A 22,974-nucleotide genomic window follows, 5' to 3' on the forward strand; every position below is an offset into this window, starting at 1 on the left:
GCCTCATGCCCCCAGTAGTTGCACAGCTGGCACTGTGGCCGCTGCTTCTTGCGGCTGTTTCGGCCGTTGCCGCCGCCGTTGTACTGACGGCGATCGCCGCCACCGTCGTTGGAGCGGTTGTTGGTGCCGCTCCCACCGTAGTTGCCGCCGCCCCCGTAGTTGTTGTTGCCGCCGTTGTTCTGGCGACGATCACCACCAGCGCCTTGGCCGGTGCCGGGGCGCCCAGAGTTGTTGTCATAGGGGCGGTGCTGCGACGGCTGGCCGGCGGTGGGGAAGGAGCCAGGCCGGGATACTGCATTTGCAGAGGAAGACCAGTCATCGGTCTGGGTCTGACCCGCACACAGGGACTCAAAACTGAGCACGTGCGAGTAGAAATCCGTGAGGGAGTCAGCGCGGTTGTCGCGGATCATGGAGGCCGCAAGGGGGTTGAATTCGGAGCCCAACCCTGTGATCATGTAGTCAATGATCTCATCGTCCTTGAGTGGTGATCCGGCGGCGGCCATGGTGTCTGCCAGAACCTTGACCTTGTTCATGTACTCGCCGGCGGTCATGTCGTTCTTCGCAGAGATTGGATCTGCCGACGGATGTGCCGAATATTGGCACGATTCTGGGCACCGAACATGGCGTGGACTGCTTCCCACACCGCGGCGGCCGTAGTCCTGCTGATCATCTGGCAGGCGATGTCGTCGTCCATGGACGAGAGGAGTAGCCCTAGGACCCGCTGGTCCTGTGTCCACCATGTGGCGTAGGCGGGGTTTGCCACGGTGACTGCAGCATCACCAGTGCCTTCGACGATGGTCTTCGCCGGCGCATGAAGTCCCGCCCCGGAGAGATTTGGGAGCGAGAGAGTGCGCCACAGCATGAAGTTGCTCCGATTGAGACGCACCGCCGGTGGTGGAACGGAAGTGGTGACGGTGGCGGTGGTGGTGGCACTGGGCGGTGCGAGGAGAGGGCCGAGAGCCTTGGAGGTTTGAGCGGAGGAACTCATGGCGGCGGCGGCGGCGGCGGCGGGAGCGAGAGGGCCGAGATCGGCTCGGCTCTGATACCAAGTTTGAGAATAGGTTTAGGGTTTCGTGGTGTGTCTCCACCACGTGATCAGCTTTATTTATATAGACATCAACAGGTTACAATACATGTATAAATACACCTATACAGACCGTATTTAACAATTTATGGGCACAAGAGCTAGAGATTGAAATAATCCCAACGTAGTGGAAGTAGACTTGACAAACTTGTTAGAAACCCGTTGCCGGATCTAAACCATCTTCCAACTTCCTCTCATTCTTTACTTTTTTAGTTTTCTTCCATTTTGCTGGCAAATCTTTAAGACATGCAAAACTGTAAAATAACCGCTATTTTATGGGTTTGTGTGAAAAAGTGTCCATTTTACATACCTTAAAACTAGGTCGGCGTGTATTTTTTAAGGCGGGCCTTAAAACGAGCCTCCTATCTCTCATATCTAAAGTTCAACAGACAAATTTTCTGGCATCCAATAAACAACCTTGGATGGAGGGAAATTTCAAGATGCAGCTCTGCCGGATCGGTCCAACTCCAGTCACGTTCCTAAGTGCCGCCTGATACCGACCAAACTCCGGTAGATTTTTGGGTTCCCTCATCCTGCCTCGCTCAATCCCCCTATGTCTCAAGCCTCCTCAATCCCGTCATATTCGCTCGACCGAGTTGCCACTGCTCCACCGCGCCAAGCACTAGGAGTCCGTTGGCCTAGCCCCGTTCCGCCCAACGGCGATATCCTCACCTACATGCTCGACTTCACCGTAGACACACCAAAGCCATCCGAGACCAGGAGGCCCTCGTGCCATACATCCTTGCCCCGACCAGTTCACAACTTCTCTGCGTCCGCTGCTCGAACCACCTACTGGCCATCATGGTCGCATGCTGGAGATAGGCGAATGGCTGTGGTGGTGAGGGTACGGGCGGGGCAGAAGATGCACCTCAACACGGGGATGGGAAGAAACAAGATATGGAAAAACAAAGATGGTGGGCTCCTCATGTAAACAAGTGTTCCAGGTTACGGGTTACCGTATCTATTGGGGGCGGGGGGAGGGGGGGCACCGTGCATACCGTAAAAACGGTTCAAAGTTCACCGTATACGTATTATGGTACCGAAATGTACGGGATCAACTAGAGATACTCTAACAGTGGCTCTATGTGAAGCTTAACATCCCCTTTCCCTCACATGCAAAGTTTATCATGAGTCATAACCTTAATGGGTGGTGATCTTCTACGCATGTGTATGTTATCTAAAAGCTTCATACAGTCATCTCCTCGGACCCGCATGAGAGGATATGCCAACATGTCAACATAATGTTCGTAATCCATTTTCTAAATAGAAGACTTGCATATATGCGTAAGTCCTTGTCAGTATCTTTATTCGAAGAACTCGCAGGAAATCTGCGCTTCTATATATTAAGATAATGTCCTTGTCTGTATCATTTTATGGTACTTAGTGTCTAGCCCGTGCAATTGCTTGCACTGGTAATCGGGCTAGTTTTGCATTGCGTAGAAATCTTGTATAGATCTTCACTTGAGAGATTGGAGCGGCCGCGATAGCAACTTCCACTAATGATAAAACAGCAGCGGATGGTACACTCGTTCTTCTAATCATTCATTTCGATCTTGTGTGATTCATGTGCTTCATTGTGTTGGACGGCTAGCTGGGCCCATAACTAATTTACAAAGAGTACCAATATCCAGCTGCGTGTCTATCGTTTGAGAAGAACGCACACTAACAGATTGTCAAACTACTTTTATGTACATCTAAAAAAACTACTTTTATGTACATGTAAAAAAACTACTTTTATGTAGAAATAAATATTTACTAGTTCGTAAGATAGACCAGTGAGAGTGAATTGACTAAGAGAAAGGCTGAAGAACAAGTACGCAGAAATTGCAACAGCAGTAACTTTTTTTCTTCACAAAAAAAAAAAAACAGAGCTGCTGGGCTCTAGCTTTTTCAAAACCTGTACTAATAATGTGATAGTGAAAATTAATCAATTCGGTTCTATGGTGTAGTGGTTAGCACTCCAGACTTTGAATCTGGCGACCTGGGTTCGAATCCCGGTAGGACCTTATTAATTTTTGTTGCACTGCGCCACGATTTTATTTTCTTAATCCACTGTGCCACAGTATGAATCTTGTGTTGCTAACTGCTAGTAAAACGCATAGTTCAACGTGAAAACTCAATTGTAGGAAAAAAAAAGAGTAGTGCAATTCTACATTGACATGCAAAAAACCTCCCCGCATAGCAAAAATATAAACAAAATTTGTCGCAGCTATCAAAGAGGCATCCGCTAGGTACCTCTAGATCTGGAATAGTTTAAGGCGTGACTCGTGAGTTAAACTTTGATGTATCTTTGTACTAAATTCGAGATCACCTTAATATGATATGATGATAATAAGATCAATAAAAGCTTTTGTTCTTGTACAGAAGATTAGAGACATGTCTGTATGGCCCTGACATGGCCGATCTTTATTTCAATTTTCAAAGATATATGACAGTGTTTCCTTGGTTGTGAATCTAGTCTGGAGTTTGTCTAAAGTCTGAACACTGGGCTATGGACCTGTCCGAATTCATTAATCAGGTATTTGTGCACGTAACTGAATAAACTCTGTTTCTAATAGAAGCACGATGTCTGGAGAAGAAAAAAATTTGTTCGGAGAACTCAAATTCAGTGCATCTCAAATATATATTGTGTAATACTATGATTGCCAGAAAGTCTAAGATGCACATGTGCGCATATACTACTTGCAAGTGTTTCTCGAAAAATCATGGTAGACAATTTGACATGTGTTTAGTTTTTACTATACTTTAGAGTAGTCACACTTTTTTATCCGTATGGTCCACCTGCCCCACCTGCCATTGAGTGAATTTCTTGCCAACTTTTGTCGCACTTTGTAGCTTTTAAATTCTCAGCTTTGGCTAGCACTTGCCAAACTTACCCTTCGCAATGTTTAGCGGGGAACCAAACATCCCCTAAAATGTTAAGTGAAGATTAAACAATGCTAATTCAGATATATCACGTAAGCTTTGACAAGAAAATGTTGTATCGCTAGTGAGTGGTATCATTTTGGCTGATGGTTCTTTCACCTTTACTTCTTTGTCTCCTGTAGCTAGATGGTCTATTGTCTATTGTTTGTATGGTTATGTCCGAACTCTAAAGCATCGCTCTCGCCTCTCAACCCTAGCCGCTGCCTAGGTTCCTCCGTGCGCAACCACCATGGCCCCCCTTGTCCCCTCCTTCCGACGACCACGTCGATGGTTAGAGGAGTGGAGACATGTCCTTTTCTTTGCTTTCTTTTTGTATATCATGTATTTCTTTAGTTTGTGTCCCCCTAGCGACATCGGTGAGGTGGAGTTGGTGATGGTGCGCTGGAATATGGTCTCTCCGGCATCTCCCCACCTCGTGGACATCCGATTTGGTGTCAACGAAGGGCCTATGAGGGTTAGCTTGCCAGATCGGTTGGTTATCTTCGTATCTTAGCACTTGGTGTGTCTATCAAGGGAATATGTTGGATGGTTTCTGGAGTGGCAACTTCAACCCTCTGATTTGGTGGTGAAGGATGGAAATCCAGTGATGTGTGGGTGAGTCTTCAACCGATGTTAGATTGACAACTACTAGATCTCGTTGTCCGCGGCGAGTGGGTATTGTGGTCTTCAAAGCCTTGTATGGTGATGACGTTTTTGCAGGTGTCCCTATCCCTCACGGTGCAATTTCCAATCTCCGGAACACAAAGAACAAGGAAAGGAAGAAGGCGGGCTAATATATCTTTCTATGTACTTTATTTGTTACTAGCCATTTATACGAGATTCTCATAAGAGAGAATAACATTATAATTTCTCGGGAAGAAAAATAGAGGAAGAGTTCGGCTAGTTCCTCACGAGAAACAACCGCACCAAAGCGGTTCTAGGTCTCTCTCTCTCTTGTGTGCGTGCGTGTGTGTGTGTTGTAGTCCAAGGTTTTCAGGGTTCCTCTGTCGGCGTCATGGTGGGGCAGATGATGATGGTGCTTTTAGGAATAACTAGTACAAATGCCCGTGCTTTGCCACGGGTGCGGTGCATAAATATATCAGCTGCCATTTTATTTTACAAATGTAATCAGTTTTCACCTTATTTTATTACAAATGTAATCAGTTTTCACCTCACACCTCTTTATCCCAACTTTGTAACATCATGACATATTCCTTCTCTACCCAAAATCAAGTTTTAAGAATGCTTTAGTGCTTGCGTGGATAATTTTAGCAAATGAATCAACATGTGTAGTTCATTTTCTGTTATTTATACTCTATTGCTTGCCAGTTGTTAAATGATATATCATCTTTATTGAAAAATGATGAATAACACAGAAATTGGTACATGGATCAATAAATTGATGCAAAAAAATGAAGTCACCAATTCATAATTATAAATATGATAAGGCACATTTATCAAGAGAAATGATACACATTTTTCCTTATAACTTGCTTAGCCTCCTGGAAGGGGCCCGATGTCTTTAGGTGAGCTTAAAAACTAACTCATAAGGGCCCGATGTCTTTAGGTGAGCTTAAAAACTAACTCATAAAACGAAAAAGAGAAGAACCGCGCTGCAGTGCGACCGCCGTAATGTAGTCTTGCAGCGTGAATGCATCCAAGCCACGACATCTTTCTCGTACTCTACCCATCTCTTCTACAGCCCATGGCCTTGCATTTTACTCCTCCACCGAAGCCACCTCACCGCCCATTTATCTCTCTTGAGTTTTCCACTTGCGTCGATCGATCTTCGTAGCTCCGCTGTCATCTCCCGCGACATCAGGTCCGGATCCCACTGCACAACGATAATGTGTCCCTCAAAGGTCATCAAGGTGTCATCGTCAAGACAAAAACCTATGGAAAGCAGGGAATTTGAAGTGTGTATCCTAGTAAGTGGAATCATATCATGCAGTTGCTATTATCAAGGGGCACATTTGACGATTTGAAAAAGATTCCCAGGTAAGCGTTGCATAGTTTACAAATTTAACAATATAATATGTAGATATATTGCATAGTTCTTGTTCTAGTGATTTTCCTGAATAACAGGGCCGCACAATTTGTTGAACAATAAAAATGCATGAATTAATATATGCCTTTACGTCCTATGGAGGTTGCATGATGATCAGTGTGAATAAGAAGAATGCCAAAATTAATCTACCCTTGTTCATCCATATTGATGATACAGAAATAAAGCATTTATGCATGATGAAAGATGATTAATGAACTAACAGTTAAAAGGTTCCCATATTATGTAGTATGTACATATAACATTTTTTCTTTGAAAGTGTTGAAAATTTCAAACTGAAGGTTCATCTTCAAGACAATATAAACGACTACAGTCGGGTAGCTATTAAAAATATTAACTAATATTAACAATCAGTAGGAAAGAATGTATGAATGGAACGGAAACTGGATATACTCCATGGTAAGTGTGAATGGCAATATCAACACGAGTAAATCTCAGGTTATCCCACTGAAGCACAGCATTTCCTTCATCATGCATGAAACCTCCTTTTAGCTTGATACCGTAGCTTTGCTAGTCCATGCTCATGAGAACATTGAAGGATGATTGTGACATGGGACAGGGTATGAAGTCTTCAAAATGCAAAACCTACCATTAGGCATTTCACCATCCATCAGAAGCAATGAGGCATGTGGAATAGTTGAGATGAGTTGTCTGCAGTACTCTTCCATATCATCTTCAGACATCACAAAAGAGGCTTGCTACAGTGGGTGTCTTCTTAGGTGTTCATAGAATTCTGCATCAGTAATGTATTATCTTCATGTGAATAGCAATCAATCCAACCGATTACTAATGATCACATGCATAACTTTCTCTAAACAGCAGGGAACAAAAATATTGGCATTAAGTAACCTATATAAGGAGAACATGACGAAATAGATCTAACTGTATGAGATTGATTGGATTAGAAGACGAGAGGCAGTACCTAACCTAATGACAGGATGAGTTCTCAAGAGCAGGATGTGAAGCAGCATGGTCAATGTTCAATTGGATACCTGACCGGCAAGAAATGACATCAGGTGAATTACAGAATCAAGCTAGAACTAATTGCCCTCTTTCTGACTACCGGTTACAGAGAGGTTTATTACTAACTAAGATTGTGAACTTGAGAAGTGTCTGCATTTTTATAACAATTCGGAGAGACAAACGAACAATGATGATCTTTCGTTCTTTGTACTTCAACCGAACTGGAAACAATAACAAACCAAAAAGGGAAGCAGCATGAGAACAAGCAAAGCAAGGAACATCAATGAACAAAAGAAGAGCCCACCTGCACGATACCTGGACTGAGATCTAGTGCCCTGACTCTCACAGGTCACGCTGTGCCCCGAGCCTCTCAATCCACCGTTCATTCTCATCCAATGGCCAGCAGAGAAAACAGCCCAAGACAGCAGCTAGTCAACCTTCCTCCCACACACGGGCAGAATCGAGCGAGCGGGAGCAAGGGGAATCACGGCCAAGCGGAGCTCTGCCGCTGCCACTCTGGCCGCCTCCCCGCGCAGGCACTCCGACGGGAGCCTCCGCGCAAACGCGACGGGCGTCTTTGACTGTTTCCTCCGCGTGGCCGCGGCGGGCAAGCACTGCCGGCACTCTGACCGTCTACTCCACGGCGGCCGCGACGGGCCTCTCCGCTCCGTTCCAGCGGCTCTCTCCGCTCCGCTCCAGCGGCCACCACATCCACCTCCTCCTCGTCTATTCACAGCCAGCCATAAGGTGTATCATTTCCTATCTCACATAGCTAGCCAGATCTGTGTACATGAGTTTGATATAAAAAAAATTGGAGTGTAAAGGCAACTAAATCATGCTCTGCATAAGCACAACAAAGGATTTGTTGCACCCATAAAACTACAATGCATAAACTTGCAATATTGGAAGATACAACTATAGAATAATTCCGTCGAACAAAAAGAAAGATCTTCCAACTTGCACTATGGTTCAAACCACATGGGAAAAATACAGAAGTTAACTCAAACTGGTAGTAGGGAAAGAAAATTAACACCATTAAGTTCAAACCTTGAAATACCCATAAAGTAAGATTTGGGCCCAATCTTCCACTTACAATGCTAAGCCGTGTCTTTTAGAAAGTAAAATACTGGATCATTAGCACGGACAGTTACTACTACTAAATTTTGAACTACACAATAACAATGTTTGATCATGATTACTATAGATGTGCAACTGCAAAGTTTCTAATAACTCAATACCAGGGAGATGTGTTAGTTTCTTCGCTGAATTCTGTAGTTGTCATGGAGCATTGCAACAGCCTGCAAGCCTACATGGTCCATCAATGAAGTGATGTCAACTCAAGATGAAAATATAGTAGATGGCATTAGCCATAACTAAATTAGTCATATAAGAGTGTTATTGCTTCCTGGACTGAGATCCAGTGCCCTGACGCTCACAGGTCACGCTGTGCCCCGAGCCTCTCAATCCACCGTTCATTCTCATCCAATGGCCAGCAGAGAAAACAGCCCAAGACAGCAGCTAGTCAACCTTCCTCCCACACACGGGCAGAATCGAGCGAGCGGGAGCAAGGGGAATCACGGCCAAGTGGAGCTCTGCCGCTGCCACTCCGGCCACCTCCCCGCGCAGGCACTCCGACGGGAGCCTCCACGCAAACGCGATGGGCGTCTTCGACTGTTTCCTCCGCATGGCCGCGACGGGCAAGCACCGCCGGCACTCTGACCGTCTACTCCATGGCGGCCGCGACGGGCATCTCCGCTCCGTTCCGGCGGCTCTCTCCGCTACGCTCCGGCGGCCACCACATCCGCCTCCTCCTCGTCTATTCACAGCCAGCCATAAGGTGTATCATTTCCTATCCCACATAGCTAGCCAGATCTGTGTACATGAGTTTGATATAAAAAAAAGTGGTGTAAAGGCAACTAAATCATGCTCTGCATAAGCACAACAAAGGAATTGTTGCACCCATAAAACTACATTGCATAAACTTGCAATATTGGAAGATACAACTATAGAATAATTCCGTCGAACAAAAAGAAAGATCTTCCAACTTGCACTATGGTTCAAACCACATGGGAAAAATACAGAAGTTAACTCAAACTGGTAGTAGGGAAAGAAAATTAACACCATTAAGTTCAAACCTTGAAATACCCGTAGAGTAAGATTTGGGCCCAATCTTCCACTTACAATGCTAAGCCGTGTCTGTCAGAAAGTAAAATACTGGATCTAGCACAGACAGTTACTACTACTAAATTTTGAACTACACAATAACAATGTTTGGTCATGATTACTATAGATGTGCAACTGCAAAGTTTCTAATAACTCAATACCAGGGAGATGTGTTAGTTTCTTCGCTGAATTCTGTAGTTGTCATGGAGCATTGCAACAGCCTGCAAGCCTACATGGTCCATCAATGAAGTGATGTCAACTCAAGATGAAAATATAGTAGATGGCATTAACCATAACTAAATTAGTCATATAACAGTGTTATTGATAAAGCATACATATAACAGTGGACATTTGCAATGAAGCATTGTGATATACCTTGCATTCATCTGTTCCCGCAAATGTGACATATACCACGGTAGATTAGTTTTAACCCTCTAAAGCAACTGAAATGATGAAGCATTGCTGTATACATCGCCTTTACCTATTCTCGCAACTGTGGCATATAATCAAGGTATAATCATTCCATCTGCTTAAAAAACCATGCCTTCTTAAAACTCTAAATTAAATCATGATTGGTTTCTAGTTGGATATCTGCATTTGCTTAAACGTGAGTCGGTAGCAGTCATAAATAGTAGGTGATACCCAAATGAAAAGTAACAATAATGATTCATATGCACTGATAAGTAACAATATTCGAAAATTCAGACCAGCTCCTTAACCTCCCTACCTAGCTCCGACTTGTGTCAACGCAGTTGTCCCTCGAATCATTGCGTCTCTCATTCTTCCATGTTTCATCAGTCCATGTCATGATCAAAAACTCTCTTAGACATTTTGACAAGCACGTCCAAGCACAAAACAAGAAATGAAACTGGATTATCTTTGTTTTGTTCAGTAACTTTTTCATACAGTTTCATGGCCTGAGCGGAGCTGGAGGAAGTCCTGGAAGTACCTGAGCCTGATCTTCATCTTGGAAAGCGGGTAGGTACCGGCAGCGTGGACGGCATCGATCTGATCGATGCACAGCTCGATACGCTCCTTGATCTGTCTGGATGGATCCTGCACACAGGTACACATGGAGGCGAGCCGCACAAGCAAGGGGTGGGCGATCCGAGCAGAGTTAGACAACAAGAGGAGAGTCTAGTGGCATGGCAGGAGTCGTTGCTGACACCTGACGGAGAGAAAAGTCAGTACGACGCTTCACTGGAGGCAGCCTATCCGGACCCAGGTGCCCACGCTGAGATCGAGTGGTACTTCACTGTGGCTTCTTGAGCCTGGGATGAGGTCGATGGTGAGGCGAGTTCGCATGGCCAAGCGAGGAGGACCCCGGCTACCTCCGAGTCCCGCGCGTGGAGGAGGATCAGATCAAGAGGGTGCTTCATTAGCCGCTTGAGGAGAATGCCTAGATGAGTCAGGTGTGCCCTCGACGGGCTGCGCAGCCTGCGCTTCGATGATGATGGCGACGTTGGACGGCCGTGCGAGGGGATGATGATGGCGAGCTCGGACGGTCGGCCATGGAACACGCCAGCGACCTCCGGGTCCTGCGCCATGTTGGGGCTTCCCTGGTCGCGCGTGGAGGAAGAAGGAGATCGGCAGGGCGGCTAGGGTTTTTTTTTTTTGAGATGAGGGCGGCTAGGGTTGATAGCGAAGGATCGCCAGGGGGAGAGATGAGCGAGGGGGTGCGACGAATCATTCTGATGGGCCTGGCTGAAGCGGCCCAAGCTGAAGCGGAACGTGAGTAGGACGGGACGACGAAAAATCTAGACGTATTGCGAGCTGGGCAGAATAGGGAACACATTCATCCTTTTTAAGTATGTAGATAATGGTCTCCCAACCCATGCCCCTTCTCGCCGGATGTGTTGCTGACGTCGATGAGAGGCTTGTGTGTAGAATTGCAGAATAGTTGTTGTATTGATGATGACAATTTGTGATTACATTGAACCCCTTGGGTTGTTTATATAGTAGAGAAGATTTGGAGAATATAAATAGATCGAGATTACGATCTTAAACTATGAAATATAGCTTACCGCGATATAATAATCTAACACCCCTCGCAGTCAGATCGATAGTGACACATCTAACTGGAGAAGAAGCCGAAGAAGTGGTGTAGCCCTTGATGTCGATGTCGATGAATCCGTTGTTGTCGTGGTCGATAGTGTCGTAGTCGCCTTGGAGAACGTAGTTGAGGTAGATGGTGTTTTTGTCGACGTCGTCGTTGAGCCTGGGAAGACGCTCGGATGGAGGAAGACGTTGTTGTGGTAAAAGTAGTAGGCGACACGCCGCTGAGCTTGCCGAACTCGGGAGCGCGTCGGGGATGAAGGCATGCGGCGGTGTTGCCAGTACCGGCCATGCGAAGACAGGGACCACCATAAGTCATGCGCGCCAGGGTTGGATGGAGTAGTAGAGAAGGCCTCCGTGAACGGTCGGTGCGTAATGAACCATAAATATATCAACATAAAATTGGTACGCATATAAAAAGAGGAAACAAATGTATAGCTGCACACTATTATCACTGCAACTACACGCACACACATCATTCGACGTCGCCGGAGAATAAGAGCAACATCAGTTGGTCCACAATTTGGCGTTAAAGAAGCCCCTAGCCATGAGACATTTACGAGCCGCGTTAAAGAAGTCCCGACGGACATCATGTCGATCGATCTCCCGGGGGCGGCACAAGCGGTGGGTGGCTAAACCCTAGATTGAAGCCCCTAACCACTCTGATACCATGTAGAATTGTGGAATATTTGTTATATTGATGATACTAATTGGTGATTGCATTGAGCCTCTTGGGTTGATTATATAGTAGAGAAGACTTGGAGAATGCGTGCCTCTACTCCCCCTTCCCTCCGATCGTCGTCCTAGCATCGCAAGGGGGGGGTCTCGGTTCTTGTTTTTGTGTGTGTGTTGTAGTACTAGGTTTTCGGGGTTCCTCTGCCGGCGTCATGGTGGAGCAGATGATGATGGTGCTTTTAGGAATAATGGTCTCCCAGCCCATGCCCCTGCTCGCCGGATGTGTTGCTGACGTCGATGAGAGGCTTGTGTGTAGAATTGCAGAATAGTTGTTGTATTGATGATGACAATTTGTGATTACATTGAGCCCCTTAGGTTGTTTATATAGTACAGAAGATTTGGAGACTAAGTAACCTAATATAGATAGATCTACATTACAATATTAAACTACCAAATATAACCTAACACGTATTATACTCTAACATTGTGGAGTCCAAGCTGTTGGAGTAGCTTCGATTTGGCGTTGCGTTGTGGCACGATGGCAGGGATGTGATGCTTTTGGAATACAGAGTTCTTGACTGATGTGTATTTGTGGAAGACGGTGGGGGTCCGGCCGCTTAAAGGGCGGGGTGTTGTTGGACCTAGATCCATCGTTGAAGAGGGTTGGAGGGCTCATCCGGCTGATGTTGTTTATCGGGCTAGGTCCAGTCTTACGAGGCTTGTGGATACTGCGGCTCGTAAACATCTCATGGCTAGGGAAAATCCATAGTTGAACCGGCGGGCATGTGCACCCGCCGGAAAGCTGGCTCCCATTGGTCCAGGTGTGCGGTGGGCCCCACACAGCAATTGAGGATTTTTTGGAGACAAAGGGATACGGGTACAATACATAGGAGTGGTCCACACTAATGAGAGAGAGGAGCACGGTGACCTCCGGCGCGTCTCCGGTGAGCAACTGCCCCACTCCCCGATTTTTTTCCGCGCCGCGCCCAGCTCATGCGCACCGCGGGGCCTCGCCCCAATCATGCTACTGCTGCTCGTCGCGGCGCCCTCCGCCGCCAACCTCCACCACGCGGAGGCGAGCACCATGGCGAGGCAAGCTTGAGGCGGGGCCGGTGTCGGGGACATGGGCAGCGTCGAGGTGGCGTCGGGGACGGGCCGACGTCGAGGTGGCGTCCGGGCGAGCTCGGGATGGAGCCAGCGTCGGGGACAGGGGCGGCGTCGAGGTGGCGTCGGGGACGGGGCGACGTCGAGCTGGCGTACGGCGAGCTCCGGCGAGCTCGGATGCGGCCGGCGTCGGGGACAGTGGCGGCGTCGAGGTCCGAGCGAGCTCGGGACGGGGCCGGCGTCGAGGTGGCATCGGGGACGGGCGATGTCGAGGACGGGCGGCGTCGAGGTCCGGCGAGCTCGGGACGGGGCCGGCGTCTGGGGACAGGGCGACGTCGAGGTGGTGTCGGGGACGGGCGGCGTCGAGGTCCGGGCGAGCGGGCGCTTGCCGTCGAGCTACGGCATGCGGACGAGGAGTAGTTGGCCGTGGCGCTCTGCTCGCGTACGAACTGCTCCCGACCTGCTCGCGCATGCGGACGACGAGCAGGAGGTCTGCCGCGGCCGCGCCGACCTGCTGGCGCACGCTGCGCGCCACCGCGACGCTCCTTGTCGCCGCGGACGAGGGCATGGGCAACCCTCCGTCTCCAACGCCGCCGCCTTCCGAGCTGGACGAGGCGTGAATCGATTTGTGGGGATGGGGATTGATGGGGCGGGGAGAGGATAGAGAGGCCCCACACAGGTATGCACGGTCGTTTTGTACCTGTATATGGAAAACACCCATACAGCAGTGGACCCCACGCAAAAATCTGGACCAATCAGAACCTGACTTCACCCAGGATCACATACCGCCCGGTTCTGAAAGTTCACTCTCGGCTAGGGGCTTCTTGCTCGCTAAATTATGGACCAAGATGCCGCTCTTATTCTCCGGCGACGGCGAATGATGTGTGTGTAGTTGCAAGGACAATAGTTTGCAGCAGTACATTTGTTTCCTCCTTTTTTATGCTCACCAATTCTATATTGCTATGTTTATGAATATAACTATTGTACTCCCTAAGTTCTTTAATATGAGATGTTTTAGTTTTCTATTGATTTATCTATTTTGGTGTGTATCTAGTCTACTTTAAATTTGTAGATTCACTCATCATGGCGGCGTGTATCTAGTTCATTTTAAAATATCTAAAACCTCGTCTTATAATTATGAACAGAGGATATGTCTAATATACCCTTGGGCGTCTCTTATAAAAGCTTTATCTGTATGGTTGATTGCCCTACTTTTTTTTTCAACAAAAAAGGAAAAAAAAAAACATAATCCTTTTGTGTTGGCACGGCTGTAGGCTTCGCAGTACAAATAAACATAGGAAAAATTTGCCACAGAACACCGTTATTTTTTAGCGTTTGCTGAAACACACCGCTCGATTGGGTCTTTGCTAGGTACCATTACAATTATGTGGCACCTTTGCTAGAACACACCATCTGGCTAAAAAGGGAAAGCTTTGCACTTTGTCTTCAAAACCAGTCATCACAAGAAAAGGTGCAAAACTTTCCGTTTTGAGGCTGGTGGTGTGTTCTGGCAAATGTGTCACAAAATTGTAATGGTATCTGGCAAAGACATAATTGAGTGGTGTGTTTGAGCAAATGGCAGAAAATAACTGTCTCTTGTAGCAAATTTTCCCGATAAAACATACTGGTGGTCGGTCGTCAAGACTGAACCTTTCGGCCATTCACTGTCACAGGGCGCCGCCTCTCGCTCTCCGGCGTCCGGCGACCATGAGCGTCGGCAGCGGCAGCCTGAGCGGGCCGGACTCCCGCGTGGAGACCATCTCCCGCCTCGCCCAGTGGCGCATCGACACCTTCGGCCCCTGCTCCTACCGCCGCTCCGACCCTTTCAAGCTCGGCATCTGGAACTGGTACGCCCATGCTCCTCACCACTCCCACTAATTCCCCACCCTCTACGGCCCCAATCCCAAGATGTGAAATTTGATCGGAAGTTCGCGTGATTTGACGAGACTGGCCGCCGGCTCATGTCATGTGATGAATCCCCTGCCCAAACCAGGTACCTGTCGGTGGAGAAGAGCAGGTCGGTGTACGTGCGGCTCTTCCCGGAGCCCGGCCGGCTGGCCAAGGAGCAGCCGCCGCACGCCCGCTTCCTGCTCCGCGTCTCCTGGGCCGGCCCGCCGCGTCGCTCCACCGTCTCCCCAGGTTTGGCCTGACTGCTCTGCTATGCTATGCATATCCATCCATTTGGTAAAGATTGAAGCCTTGGTGGCTGCACTTGCTACTAGCTGTTTGTGTGGTTGCATAACGAATAAGAAAGACCACCAATCATTAGGCTATGATATACAGTAAGTAAATTATAAGCGCTTGCGCTGAGTTCATGCACAAACTAGACCATATGATCTGGTAATTTTGGTTCCAAGTGTGGACTATCATGCTATGTTGTAACCTTTGTTTAGTCATTCCATTCCTATATTTTTCTTTGAAGTGATGTCATCCAATTACTTTGGCGATATAAGACATCGGAGTGGCTAGTATCTGGTCCTGAATTTTTCTACAGCGGAAATATAATTATGTATATCATTAAACGATTTCAACTTCCTCTACCCCTAAGTACCAACTGATGGAAACTGAGAAAATTCAGCTTGCAGTGGAATTAGAAATTTTGGTGGGTTTATGAGTTTCATTCATTTCTTCTAATTTCCTAGGGGAGGTGATCTTTTTTCTGCTGTACTTTTACATCGACAATAAAATGTATGTCATTACATGATTTCAAGCGTCTCTACTCGCAATTAGCAACCGATGGATATGATCCAACTCCCTATTTGAGGGTACTCAGAGTATTAGTCATTTCCATTTCCTTCTCCACTTGCTTTGGAGTTTGGGCACACCATTGCCCTTCTTTTCCGGAGGCTGGAAGGTTTTTGGGTCCACATCGACTGCTACCAAATATCGAGAGTCGCATATTAAGAAGTTTGCTAAAATGAAAAATACTTGTGCATAAGTTAACAAGAAAATTAAAATTGGTGATGGTTCATAGAAATACCCTTCCCCAGACCCCACAATGTGTGGGAGCTTTCAGCACTGGGTACGCCCCTTTTTAATGGTTCATACTTTCACTGTCCAACAAGCCACTGTCCTGACTTTATTCGCCTATAATAGGGGATAGATGGTTCAAGTGGATGTCATCACTTCTTTCTCCCACTATCGGGGATACATTGTCCTCTAGAGCAGATGTGGAACCCTTAGTAAGATCCATGACTGTACTAATAATAGTTGGTATGTCATCTGTATCGTAAGATTGAATCAGTATGTCAATCTCACTATCCAGAACGTCGCGACAGTGGGATAGGCATATATTTGCTTAATCTTATGATATAGTTGACCAACTAGCTCTGATTAATGTAGTGATGGATCTTGGTAAGGTCTCCACATCTGCTCCAAAAGACCATGTATCCCCTATTGTGGGAGAAGAAAGTGATAATGTCATTTGTTGGACTCCAAATTTTGTCTAGTGGACCATCTATTCCCTATCGTAGAGGAAGGAAGTCATGACGATGACTTTCTGGACACTGAATGTATGCAACCCTACCCAAATTAATATTTGAGAAGTCATGTACCGTGTATTTTCATTTTAGCAGTTTTTCTATTATGATACGATGACTGTTATTATGCCCTTGTATCTTTGAACAGTCCACGAGAAAGAAATGGATGTATATCCAAAGAACCTCTTCCCTCTCGGAAAAAACAATAGTGTCCAATAACTGAAAACGTCCAGGGCTCTTTAAGCACACTCATATGTTGAGTTGGATCATATCCATCAGTAGTTTTTTATTAGGGGTAGAGAAGTTTGAAACTTTATAATGGCATACATGATTTGTTTTTTGTATGTTAGAAAGTACAAAGGAAAAGACCATGCCCCTGAAAACTAGAAGATGCGTCTATCAAACGAAGCGAATGAAGCAGATACAACTACTGCAGCTACTAAGCCCACTAAAATTTCTAATCCCACTAGAATGGGAAGTTATATCTTCTCAATCGCAGCCAGTTGCTAATCATACAATAAGATACATGAGAGTGAATTTGCTACCCATAGGGGTAGCTACGCATGCGGAGCTTGCCGTGCGATTTGCTTTGAGATTCCATCCTCGGTACCCCGCGCGTTGACCGTGTCTCAGTAGCTGTTTGATTAACTTTGTTTACGTGTGCGGTTAGTGGGGGTCTCGTTTTGCTGATTAATGGCCCAACCTTTTCTCGGTCGCATGACACCATGAGTGCCTGCTCTGTATAGCGGGACCCACCTAGTACTGTTGATCGTCTTCAAGCTCTACATGACATTTACTAGTACTTTCATCCGGGGAAGATAAATCACCCGATGCTCAAATTTGCAAGCAGTTTGTCGATAGGCCGCAGTAGCTTCGAGGCAAAATCTATCTCTACCAGAAAGCTTGGGAAATGGGAAACAACCACCATAGAGAAAGCCATGTCGAGCTCACCATGGCAGCTAAAAATAAGAAATGGAAGAAGACCCTAATCCATACAAGTTTGATCTGGAAACGAAAGATCCATACAAGTATAAGATAAATTAATGCACGTTTGTACAGTTTCTTCACAAATCCAATCATAATTAATACAGGGTACAAAACAGATCTGGGAAAGAATCTTTGCAGAAAATAAGTAACTTTTTTTAAGGCAACCCACGGTAATTTCTGATCCAAGAAGAAAATCGTGTGAGGTAGAGGCACAAGAAAGGAAAAAAGAAACCGATTTATGAACTTGGAAAGGAACAAGGGGCAAAATGACCATCCAAGATTCGTTGTGGAGCTCGCCTGAGCAGGCTCAGACCGCGCAACGCCTGAGCAGCCAGATTCGACGGCGCCGCTGCAGGACGCCGTGGCCTCGGCTTGCGTGCACGGGATGCGGGCCGGCGTTGTCGCCATGGTGACTCTTGAGGGACGGGGAGAGAAAGGTTGGGCTCTGCTGTCTGGACTAGAGATTCGTTTGTGCGTTGCTACAGGATCAGTTTGTTAAGCACAAGATTACCCTAATAACGTTTAGATGCATGCGTGATACAGACTGAGTCGGCATAATCTGGTTTGACCGAGAGGGGCACGTGGTGTGCAACCGAGGGGTGCGTAGGTACCCATATGTGTACCAGGTTTCATCCGTAAGATACATTATTGGTATTATTGTCTCCCACAAAAGTTCCGGACCAGATGCCACACCCCCAAAAAATTTAAATCGTTCAGGTTAATACATAAGTATAATTGGATGACATCGTTTTAAAAAAATGAATTGGATGACAAGACAACAAACAGAGGCTACTGCGAAAAATGGGAAGAAGAAAAGTGAAAAAGTTGTTGTGAAAAATAATAGTGTTGAAGAGCAAGGGAAAAAGAAACTCTGAACTAATGAAATCAAAATGTAATCTCCTGAATATCCAGGATTAATTTTCCTTGTTTGGGCCATTGCGGCTGTTTACTCTCAGACGGCCCATTGCCACTGGGATAACTGTGATGGAGAGAAGTACCATTTTTGCTAATTGGGCTCAGTTACACAAATGAAGGTTTAAATATGATAGCATAACCCCTGGCGGTACCCATAGGCCATATCCAGGAGCAAGCACTGCAGTGCTTATTCGCTTAGCCATATGCCCATCACATAACATGCCTATCCCCGTAGAGCAATCCACAAATCCATCATGTGTGTGTATTGGGCAGACAGCACACTAGCTATGGGATGAAGAATCTGGCTATGGAGGTGAGAGAGAGGTTCTCCTAGAAGATGATATTGCTCCTTCTCCTTGACCAATCGAGTGTATGGAACTATGGACCGTGTGGAGTCTATTCCTTTTCACCCGCTGTACTACTGGGCACTGAGAGGCGAGAGGTACGCTTTTCAACCCATTTACAAATAGTAAGTGATGCTTTTGGACATAGATACAATCTTTGAGGTGTCATTTCGACCACTAGTTTGTCGTATTGTCAGGGCAATGGGACTAGGCGTCATCTGTGGAAGCGTTTCCATGGCCATCAGACTGGGCACCGCCGTGCTAATTCTTCAGGTCTGCTGCCGCGTTGTAGCGATGGAGCTCGTGCATCCGTATGAATCAACCTTAATTTTTCATGGCCATGGTAATTAGTACATCATGGGTTCATGGTGGCTGTTAGTTTCACCTTGGCGGTTGGCTTTTCCATGCCGAATGGACTGGGCGGCGCTAGCACCAGCATCCTTGTGGCCACTAAGTTATACGTCACCAATGCCCGTGCAATGGAATCCATTGGAGTAGTTACCACCACCTTGGTGGTTGGCTCCACCTTGGAGATTGACTTCATTATTGCACCTGAACAGGGCGCCACCAGCGTCATTGTCCTCATTAACACCGCAACCAGGCTGCGCGTCGCCAGCATCATTGTCATTGTAGCAACCGGATTGGGTGGCGCACCGATTTTTTCATGTGTTCATATATAAGGTGGCAACTGGCGGTTATCGTGTGGCATATGAGTATTTTAAGGCCTGTAGTGTCATGAAGGGATTTGGGCCTTGGTGTGGGTGTGAGGCCTGTGAGGCCAACTAGGCCTCGTGGTTTGGTCACATTTGGGAAACGGGAAAATCCTGAGAAAAGCCAAACACACGACACACACTTGATTGACTGACGGTTCTCTCATTTGTTTTGTGGCGCAGCACACCATTGCGTCCTGTCGTTCCTCTGAACTCTTGCTGATGTGAATAAGCAGTAAGCCATTATAGCGAATGTGTTTTGCAATTGTAAGGGAATTGAAATGGCTGAAATATTGAGCAGCTGCAAACAGTGGCAGAGCTTCGTTGGGGCTGACCTGGGCCGCCCAACAATTCTGTAAAAACTGCATTACATTATGCTGGCCCGCCCGACAATTCTTCTCAAGCTCCGCCCTGCAAAGATGATAATTTGTGCATTTAGATTGTCTACTTTATGCAATATAATCTGAACGCTCATGACATAGTATTTACTTGGAGAAAATTTCGATTGTTCATAGTTTGTATCTCTAGGGCTTTCTATGCATGTCTACCTGTCTTGTTCCCTAGTCATATTGCTACTGTAATGGCTACACTGACTTTTTCTGTATTATTGTACTTTTACGCAGCGCAAACTTAATTCGTTGTATCCCTTGTGATAGTTTTCGAGCAGCTTCTCCGAACCAGCGATGATTTTGTGTGGCAAGTGGAGGTGATGTCCCATGGGCGTTTTACAATTGATGTTGAGTTCTTGGACCTGAGGATAGGCACGAACAATGCAAGTATCATCTTTCCTTTATTCCGTTTATCAGCTCCATATGGTTCCTGCTTAACATTTTATAGGATTTTATCTGCAGTAATTTACCAACTTCCATCAGTAGCCTGTTGCTTCTTCCTAATATAATTCAGTAGTTGTGTGCTTATTAATGTGATCTAGTTAATGTGCTGACAGGCTACTGAATCATCTTCGTCGGTCTGGCCAAATGAAGGCGTGGTGCAGAAGGTCGCTAGCAAGAGCACCCTGGGATGCCTCTCCCGCATGCTGACAGAGTCCATCCACGCCGACGTCACCATAAACACGACAGACGGCGTCCTGAAGGCGCACAAGTCGGTGCTGGCGGCGTGCTCCCCCGTGTTCGAGAGCATGTTCGTGCATGACCTCAAGGAGAAGGAGTCGTCGACGATCGACATCAGCGACATGTGCATGGACTCCTGCTCTGCCCTGTTGGGCTTCGTGTATGGCACGATCCGGCAGGAGCAGTTCTGGAAGCACCGGCTGTCGCTGCTGGCGGCAGCGAACAAGTACGGCATCGGCGACCTCAAGGCATGCTGCGAGGAGAGCCTGCTTGAGGACATCAGCTCGGGCAACGTGCTGGAGCGGCTCCACGTGGCGTGGCTGTACCAGCTGGAGAAGCTGAAGAAGGGGTGTCTGACGTATCTGTTCGTGTTCGGGAAGATCTACGACGTGCGGGACGAGATCAATGGGTTCTTCCACCATGCGGACCGTGAGCTGACCCTGGAGATGTTCCAGGAGGTGCTCAGTGTGTGGAAGCCCATTTGAGGGGCCTGAGGTTGAGGCTTCTGTTTTGGTGGTTATGCTTTGCTGCCCCCAACTGAAGCTGTTTAGCTGCCTCTGTAAGTAATGTAATGTATAATGCTGCTGTACAAGAAGCTGTTGACCAGCCTGTTGTGGTCTGCGCTGGTTTTGTAAATAGGTGTAAAAGTTTGCGAGGAACTTCAGCAACAGTACTACTTTGCTTGTCCAGCATGAAGTCCTGAATCCTGAAAATATGTCTTTGTATTGTAGATGTGATTGTGGAGTCGATTTGGCATGCCGTGACTCGGCTGTTCAGGAATTGGTCTAGGCACATGCATTTATGGGGTTTGCTGTCTGATAGGCTAGAGATAGTTGACTTGGCAAGGTGAGCAATAGGCTTGGTTATGCTTTGCTGCCCCCAACTAGACTGGACAACCTCAATTGTAGCATGCTGACAAATTTTTTGTTCTGGAACAAAGGAGTCGGTCGTTCTAGTTCTAGATATACTAGATGGCCTGTCGCATCCGGCGTAAAGGCAAAAACGAGACAGTATTATAAATATAAGTTTTATTCATGGTGTTATGTATGATTGAAATTTATTGGTCTTAAACCGTATGTTCATGATAGGTTGTATTGTTTTGTCTGAAATTTAATTTGGCTCCTGGGTGCATATGCTTCCCTTTTTCATCTAATACTAATATTGTCGTAAGTATGGATTTCGTATGTACATTCCACGGAAATTTAGTCAAGGTCCAATAACACCGTCCTCAACAACATTGCAGAAGAGAACCAACTTGTAACTGGATGGACCCGAGGTGCTCAGCATGTGGAAGCCCATCTGAGGTTCTGAGTTGGAGGCTTCTGTTTGGTGGTTATGCTTTGCTGCCCCAGCTAAAGCTTCTTTCTATGTAATGTAATGAAATGTAGGTACTTTGCTTGCTCATGCAGCATGAAGTCTTGAATCCTGAAATATATTGGAAATGTTCCAGGATCGTGGAAGCCCATATTAGGTTCTCAGGCCCTGTTTGTTTGGGCTAGAGCTTGTGCTTCTAGTGCTTTTGGGTCCTTATAAGCACAAGTCCAAATAAACACCTAACTTTTGGGTCCAAGCTTGTAGAAGCGCTTATCCATTTTGTACTACAAGCCCAAAAGCACCTTTGGAGGAACTTCCCACAGCTTCCCGCAGCTGGTAATCCTCCCGCTAACTCATGCCACTCCGTATCTTCATATTTACGGCTAGAATGCCACCCGGTATATATACAAACCCTTTCACAAAATTTCCCCCAAATCTCACCCGTTTTCCCCATTCCCCGACCTGTCCCGAGATGCAGACCAGGGAGAGGCGGCTAGGGTTCTTCCAGGCCGCCGGCCTCTCCGGCGCGACGCCGGCCGGTGCTCGCCGCGCGTCCGCCTCCGTCCACGTTCGCCTCCGCCGGCCTCAGCGCTTCCGCCCCCGCCGCACTTCTCCTCCGTCCCCGCCGCACTTCGGCCGCTCGCCGCGCATCCCCGCCGCACTTCGGCCGCTCGCCGCGCATCCGCCTCCTCCACATCTTTGCCCGCCCTCAACTCCCGGAGGCCCGCTGCTGCACTTCTCCTCCCGGTCGCCGCTCGCCCCAACTCGATTTAGGGGCTAAATCTTTGTTGTTATGTGTGTATATGTGTAGATAATTAATTATTGTGATATATTACTGTGATTTAGGACTGAATCTTGATTCAATTGACATAGTGTACATACGATACAATGTTGAAACTCGTTATAATATGGAACCAAATATTATCTGTATCTCTGTCTGGTTTAATTGATTATAATCATTTATTAACCTTTCACAAAATTATTTTTACCTAAAAAGTGGTAAACCTATAATTTGAGCTAGCACACAAATCATAGTCAGCTTATTAGATCAAATTAGTACTTATATATCATCTTCAGCATACAGGGGTATTTCAGACAATCACCAGCAGCTACATGTCCACCAGCTGACCTAAAAGCAGGTT

At 46.8% G+C, this 22,974-nt stretch overlaps 2 protein-coding genes, 1 long non-coding RNA gene and 2 other non-coding genes across 21 annotated transcripts; 2 read left to right on the plus strand and 3 right to left on the minus strand.

Moving 5' to 3' along the window:
* Nucleotides 1-346: 346 nt before the first annotated feature.
* Nucleotides 347-485, minus strand: LOC127318212 (small nucleolar RNA Z247). The gene has a single exon (XR_007861766.1). It is a non-coding gene; the product is annotated as a small nucleolar RNA Z247 (small nucleolar RNA).
* Nucleotides 486-547: 62 nt separating this feature from the next.
* LOC127315389 (uncharacterized) lies at nucleotides 548-988 on the minus strand. Its single transcript, XM_051345882.1, has one exon. The coding sequence runs from the start codon at nucleotides 986-988 to the stop codon at nucleotides 548-550; it is 441 nt and encodes a 146-aa protein (XP_051201842.1).
* A 2,030-nt stretch (nucleotides 989-3,018) lies between these two features.
* TRNAQ-UUG (transfer RNA glutamine (anticodon UUG)) lies at nucleotides 3,019-3,090 on the plus strand. Its single transcript has one exon. It is a non-coding gene; the product is annotated as a tRNA-Gln (tRNA).
* A 2,301-nt stretch (nucleotides 3,091-5,391) lies between these two features.
* LOC127313568 (uncharacterized) lies at nucleotides 5,392-10,849 on the minus strand. Of its 17 annotated transcripts, none has more exons than XR_011748645.1 (5): nucleotides 10,129-10,849; nucleotides 9,555-9,960; nucleotides 9,341-9,408; nucleotides 6,643-9,212; nucleotides 5,392-5,822 (listed from the first exon to the last, which is right to left on the minus strand). It is a non-coding gene; the product is annotated as an uncharacterized lncRNA (long non-coding RNA). The 17 variants fall into 17 exon arrangements; XR_007859105.2 differs by having other exon boundaries at nucleotides 6,643-6,786; nucleotides 6,981-7,045; nucleotides 7,332-9,960; nucleotides 10,129-10,848; XR_007859101.2 differs by having other exon boundaries at nucleotides 6,643-6,786; nucleotides 6,976-7,045; nucleotides 7,332-9,960; nucleotides 10,129-10,848.
* Nucleotides 10,850-14,643: 3,794 nt separating this feature from the next.
* On the plus strand, nucleotides 14,644-21,294 carry LOC127313572 (BTB/POZ domain-containing protein At1g21780). Its single transcript, XM_051344057.2, has 4 exons — nucleotides 14,644-14,860; nucleotides 15,007-15,152; nucleotides 20,105-20,220; nucleotides 20,395-21,294. Exons 1-4 carry the CDS (start codon nucleotides 14,721-14,723, stop codon nucleotides 21,001-21,003), a joined length of 1,011 nt encoding a protein of 336 aa, XP_051200017.1. The 5' UTR covers nucleotides 14,644-14,720; the 3' UTR covers nucleotides 21,004-21,294.
* Nucleotides 21,295-22,974: the final 1,680 nt, after the last annotated feature.

Source organism: Lolium perenne, chromosome 7 (assembly GCF_019359855.2).
Source record: "Lolium perenne isolate Kyuss_39 chromosome 7, Kyuss_2.0, whole genome shotgun sequence".
Lineage (NCBI taxonomy): Eukaryota > Viridiplantae > Streptophyta > Magnoliopsida > Poales > Poaceae > Lolium > Lolium perenne.

Coding starts and splice junctions, on each gene's coding strand:
- LOC127315389 (XM_051345882.1), bottom strand. CDS start 988: ATGAGTTCCTCCGCTCAAACCTCCAAGGCTCTCGGCCCTCTCCTCGCA.
- LOC127313572 (XM_051344057.2), top strand. CDS start 14,721: ATGAGCGTCGGCAGCGGCAGCCTGAGCGGGCCGGACTCCCGCGTGGAG. Junction 15,153..20,104: donor TCGCTCCACCGTCTCCCCAG/GTTTGGCCTGAC, acceptor CCCTTGTGATAG/TTTTCGAGCAGCTTCTCCGA. Junction 20,221..20,394: donor TGAGGATAGGCACGAACAAT/GCAAGTATCATC, acceptor ATGTGCTGACAG/GCTACTGAATCATCTTCGTC.